The 5,697-nt window shown below is 43.8% G+C and overlaps 2 protein-coding genes across 2 annotated transcripts in view; one reads left to right on the top strand and one right to left on the bottom strand.

The window, feature by feature from the left end:
* The first annotated feature begins 1,274 nt into the window (after positions 1-1,274).
* grap2b (GRB2 related adaptor protein 2b) overlaps positions 1,275-5,697 on the top strand; it is a 10,914-nt gene continuing 6,491 nt past the window's right edge. Inside the window, exons 1-3 of the mRNA XM_056244526.1 lie at positions 1,275-1,438; positions 4,905-5,001; positions 5,088-5,179. Coding sequence (XP_056100501.1) covers positions 4,924-5,001; positions 5,088-5,179 — 170 coding nt within the window. The 5' untranslated portion in view covers positions 1,275-1,438; positions 4,905-4,923. The remainder of the gene's footprint in view (positions 1,439-4,904; positions 5,002-5,087; positions 5,180-5,697) is intronic.
* LOC130078825 (uncharacterized) lies at positions 3,952-4,922 on the bottom strand. The gene is made up of 2 exons (XM_056244515.1): positions 4,882-4,922; positions 3,952-4,798 (listed from the first exon to the last, which is right to left on the bottom strand). The coding sequence occupies exons 1-2, from the start codon at positions 4,920-4,922 to the stop codon at positions 3,952-3,954; spliced, it is 888 nt and encodes a 295-aa protein (XP_056100490.1).

Genomic DNA, 5,697 nt, shown 5'->3' with positions numbered 1-5,697 from the left:
GATCGTCATAAACCGACGTTTAAGGGTACCCTAAAAAGGCGGATATTGACGTATAGTCAAAAGACATATATATGACTTCTTGGGATGAGACTGTGTTGCAGGTGGAGCCAAGGTGGAGCTGGAGAGACAAAGAGCCCGGTGAAGCCATGAGGACGAGGGTCCCAGGTGGAGCCAAGGTGGAGCTGGAGGGACAAAGAGCCCCGGTGGAGCTGTGAGGACGAGGGACTTAGGTGGAGTCAGAGGGACGAGGAGCCCAGAGGAGCCGTGGGGACGAGGGGCCCAGATGGAGCCAAGGTGGAGCTGGAGGGACAAAGAGCCCAATGAAGCCATGAGGACGAGGGTCCCAGGTGGAGCCAAGGTGGAGCTGGAGGGACAAAGAGCCCCGGTGGAGCTGTGAGGACGAGGGACTTAGGTGGAGTCAGAGGGACGAGGAGCCCAGAGGAGCCGTGGGGACGAGGGGCCCAGATGGAGCCAAGGTGGAGCTGGAGGGACAAAGAGCCCAATGAAGCCATGAGGACGAGGGTCCCAGGTGGAGCCAAGGTGGAGCTGGAGGGACAAAGAGCCCCGGTGGAGCTGTGAGGACGAGGGACTTAGGTGGAGTCAGAGGGACGAGGAGCCCAGAGGAGCCGTGGGGACGAGGGGCCCAGATGGAGCCAAGGTGGAGTTACAGAATGGTGGCCCGAAGTGAAGCCAGGGGATTCACACAGCAAGGCAGAGCTGGTGCCCGGCAGATCCAAGGCAGAGCCGACTTACAGTACAAATCCAACAGCGAAGCCGGGGGACTGAAGGGGCCAAAGAACTGACAGATCTGAGCTGGGAGAGGGAGACTGGGCGTGTGTTTTCCACAACACTGAAAACTTAAAACTGATCCTGACCAGCGGTAGTGAAATCTTTAGGTTCAGTAGAACCGGTGGTGATCCAGTCCTTGAGCTGGACAGGACCAGGGATGATGAGGGCTTTGGGCTGGAGTCATCGACCTCAAGCTCCTCTCTATTTCCCATTGGCTCATACAGTTGTAATCGAAATTATTCAACTCCCATTGCAAATCAGGTTTATTGGCAAAATGTACAGACTTTCTGCTGTATGCAGTGAAAAAATGAAACAAAAGTAATTGAAATAGCTCAACACAACAAATGGTTTCCCCAAGCGGTTTCCCCAAATTCAACAGGAAATGCCACTTTTAGTGAGTGTGTGTGAGTGTGTGACAGAGTGTGTGAGAGAGAGAGAGAGTGTGTGCTTGCGCAAGGGGAGGGGAGGATAATTTACACTTTCTATTTCCCCTTTTTGCAGTCATGCATGAGCGTGTCGTGTTCAGTGCGAGATAAGCTTGACTTCTGTTCTTCCTCGTTGCGAAATAACATTTCAGTCCACACACAGCTGCCGGTGATTGAGACATCGTGACGGTTCAGACGACAGACTGATCATCCTTTCATGAGCTGTAAGTACAATGATCTTTCTCTTCAGTGTCTCTTTCTGAACGTTCACCGTTAAAATGAAGAAATAAACATGAGAGTTATAACTTATAAGATTATATGTTTGATAAAAGTGTTTTATAGTTACACACTCTCATCTATTTGAATTATAGAGGAAAGCGGGACTGTATCAGACTTTGAGTTAAACGTCCACAAATGCTTGTTTTATTAAACTTAATTTAGATTATTTTACACAATGAAAGCACGTTGGCATCAGACAAGAGTCAGTATATTACGATTTGGACTGAAACTGAGTTGTCAGAACAAGAGCATTTCTAGGACGTATACATTTAGTGGAAAGTCATGATGTGTGTTTTATACTTTAAGTTATTTTAATAGAATAAAATAAACCAAATGAAATTAAACTGAAACCAAACCTAATGAGCAACTTAGTTTAGTGTGACAACTAGCCTCGCTCTCCACACATTACTTAAAGCTTTATTTCTACAGCGCTTTAGATTGTCTCAAATCAGCTTCACACACAGTAATAAACATGAAAATAACTGAATCAATGATGAAAACTTCATCAAATATGAGCCAAACTCAATCCTGCTATAAGCAGCTGTAAAAAGTCTTTTATCAGATCATTTCAGTTCAGGTCTGTTCTCATCTGATAGTATCAGTGCAGTCAAATCAACAATAACTCTGAATATGAAGTGTCTTTTAATGTCAACAGTCTTTCAGGGGTATTGTGCAAGAATCCGGTTTTAAACTCAGATCACATGTGTCTTTTGGTGAAGCAAACCTGCCTACGATCAGAATGCAAAAACACGCAATAGGCAAATGAGATGAGAAGTTTTGCAGGACTGCATCTGCAGTGGTGCAGAAACGGAAACAGGTGAGAGGAACGAGCCTCAAACATGAGCCTCCACAGACCCAGTTTACAGCTCAAACCTCAGACGAGCAGAGGCATTCTGGGGGATTTCAGTCACAACTGCATATTTCACAGGCCATCATAACATTATGCTCCTGTCACAAAACAAATAGATACATTACTGCTCTAACAGAGCAAATAATCGTGTAAGCTAATGTTCTAAAAGCATTTTTCCCATTAAGTTATGAAAAGGTTATTTCTGAATGTTCTCTCCCAGACAGCAACATAGTTTCGGCTCAGATTCGGCCCACATCCGACACTATGTTGCTGTCTGGGCTGAACATTTAAAGTTTAAATGCTTTAAAAACGTTTTTTCTTGGTTATGTGAACATTAATCATTGTTTCATTCTTCAAACATTGTGGGAACGTTACTTTTGAATGTTTTCTGAACGTTCTGAAACAAACAAGTAGTAACATTTAAAAACGTTAGATCATGTTTAGCTGTTTATACTTTATTACTCTAACAGAGCAAATAATCATGTAAACTTTGTATGTAAGCTCACAAAAATATGTTCTAAAAGCAATTTTCCCATTAAGTTATGAAAACGTTATTTCTGAATGTTCTCTCCCAGACAGCAACATAGTTTCGGGCCACATCCGGCCCGTGTGGAATCCACCAGATGTGGGCCGGATCTGGGCCGAAACTGTGTTGCTGTCTGGGCTGAACATTTAAAGTTTTTTCGGTAACACTTTACAATAAGGTTCATTAGTTAAAATTATACTAAAGTACAATTATTTTAAAGTGTGTTAAAAGTTGTATTGTGAAAATAGGTAAAAGCATGATGCTTATATACTTTTAATATATTTAAAGATAGTAAAGAAATTTGTTAGTAGGCTATATTTGCAATGTACTATTGAAAAAAGGAATATATTTACAATAAAATAAAGTATATTTTTTCACTAGGGTAAACATGGTAGGTGATCGATATAAGTCTGTCATGCCAAATACGATTTTGTGCATATCTGATTGGAATCCGATCATAAAGCCAAGCAAAACAAATCACATGAAAAGCATCAGTTATGATGAGCTGGTTTGAAATCCCATTACATTAGAAAAACATATATTTGTTAGCTGAGGATCTAAAGCGATAATTCATTAAAGGAGCTGTATGTAAGAAATGTATTTCAATTAATCATAAAATGGCCCTGAAATGTCACTAGACATTAAGAAATCATGTACATTTCAAATACTTATATCACTGACAACAGTAGTCTGGCCAGGATATTGTCATTTAAAAAGTGCAGTTGCAGCCCTCAACTGATATTGATGTTGTCATGTTGTGTTTTGGTCTGATGCTCCACCCTCCACCTATCTACCAATCACGAAGTCAGTAGTGTTGCGGCATCCGGGTTGCCAGGTCTGCTCTAGTTACCACAGCTGCAGCTTGTCACGTTCCTGCTGGATCCTGCTGCCGATCTGGCAACCTCGAGTCAGGGAGGAGGGGGAAGGGATACACCACTCTACAGTAATTTAACAGTGATTGCAGTACTAGTTTTGGCCACAATCTTACATACAGCTCCTTTAAATTATGAAAATTCTGCCTGTCAGGTCCTGAACTTTCTCCTTCATGTGGTTCAATCTGTAGTGTGAGTTTTTACTCTGGCTCACGGTGTGACGACCAGTGTTTGATTGACAGGTGGTTTGCTGGATGTTGTTTGATTGACAGGTGGTTTGCTGGATGTTGTTTGATTGACAGGTGGTTTGCTGGATGGTGTTTGATTGACAGGTGGTTTGCTGGATGGTGTTTGATTGACAGGTGGTTTGCTGGATGGTGTTTGATTGACAGGTGGTTTGCTGGGTGATATTTGATTGACAGGTGGTCTGCTGGATGGTGTTTGATTGACAGGTGGTTTGCTGGATGTTGTTTGATTGTCATGTGGTCTGCTGGATGGTGTTTGATTGACAGGTGGTTTGCTGGGTGATGTTTGATTGACAGGTGGTCTGCTAGGTGATGTTTGATTGACAGGTGGTCTGCTGGATGGTGTTTGATTGACAGGTGGTTTGCTGGGTGATGTTTGATTGACAGGTGGTCTGCTAGGTGATGTTTGATTGACAGGTGGTCTGCTGGATGGTGTTTGATTGACAGGTGGTTTGCTGGGTGATGTTTGATTGACAGGTGGTCTGCTAGGTGATGTTTGATTGACAGGTGGTCTGCTGGACGTTGTTTGATTGACAGGTGGTCTGCTGGATGGTGTTTGATTGACAGGTGGTTTGCTGGATGGTGTTTGATTGACAGGTGGTTTGCTGGGTGATGTTTGATTGACAGGTGGTCTGCTGGATGGTGTTTGATTGACAGGTGGTTTGCTGGGTAATGTTTGATTGGCAGGTGGTCTGCTAGGTGATGTTTGATTGACAGGTGGTTTGCTGGGTGATGTTTGATTGACAGGTGGTCTGCTGGACGTTGTTTGATTGACAGGTGGTCTGCTGGATTGTGTTTGATTGACAGGTGGTCTGCTGGATGGTGTTTGATTGACAGGTGGTCTGCTAGGTGATGTTTGATTGACAGGTGGTCTGCTAGGTGATGTTTGATTGACAGGTGGTTTGTTTCTCCTTCTAGTTTCTGAATTGTCTCCATCATGGAGGCGACTGGGAAATACGACTTCTCAGCCACAGCAGAGGATGAGCTGAGCTTCAGGAAGGGAGATATTATCAAGGTGTGTATGACCTACATTACAACAGTGTATCACACGTCCACACACACAACTGACTTTGAGTTTGACCATCACATGCTCCTCTGTAGATTTTAGGCACTAACGACGACTGGTTCAGAGCAGAAATCCACGGCATGGAAGGATTCGTTCCTCGGAATTACATCAACATCCACTTCCCCAGGTAACAGATGTCACCAAACACCATTACCAGAGTGACTCTACTTCTGAACCATTACCAGAGTGACTCTGCTTCTGAACCATTACCAGAGTGACTCTGCTTCTAAACCATTACCAGAGTGACTCTGCTTCTGAACCATTACCAGAGTGACTCTGCTTCTGAACCATTACCAGAGTGACTCTGCTTCTGAACCATTACCAGAGTGACTCTGCTTCTGAACCATTACCAGGGTGACTCTGCTTCTTAAACCATTACCAGAGTGACTCTGCTTCTGAACCATTACCAGAGTGACTCTGCTTCTGAACCATTACCAGAGTGACTCTGCTTCTGAACCATTACCAGAGTGACTCTGCTTCTGAACCATTATCAGAGTGACTCTGCTTCTGAACCATTACCAGAGTGACTCTGCTTCTGAACCATTACCAGAGTGACTCTGCTTCTGAACCATTACCAGAGTGACTCTGCTTCTGAACCATTACCAGAGTGACTCTGCTTCTGAACCATTACCAGAGTGACTCTGC

This window comes from Rhinichthys klamathensis, unplaced genomic scaffold, assembly GCF_029890125.1.
Source record: "Rhinichthys klamathensis goyatoka isolate OS25496 unplaced genomic scaffold, OSU_Roscu_1.1 h1tg000999l_1, whole genome shotgun sequence".
Classification (NCBI taxonomy): Eukaryota; Metazoa; Chordata; class Actinopteri; order Cypriniformes; family Leuciscidae; genus Rhinichthys; species Rhinichthys klamathensis.
The sequence above is the reverse complement of the archived record's forward strand: the minus strand, read 5'-3'. Positions and strand labels throughout refer to the sequence as shown.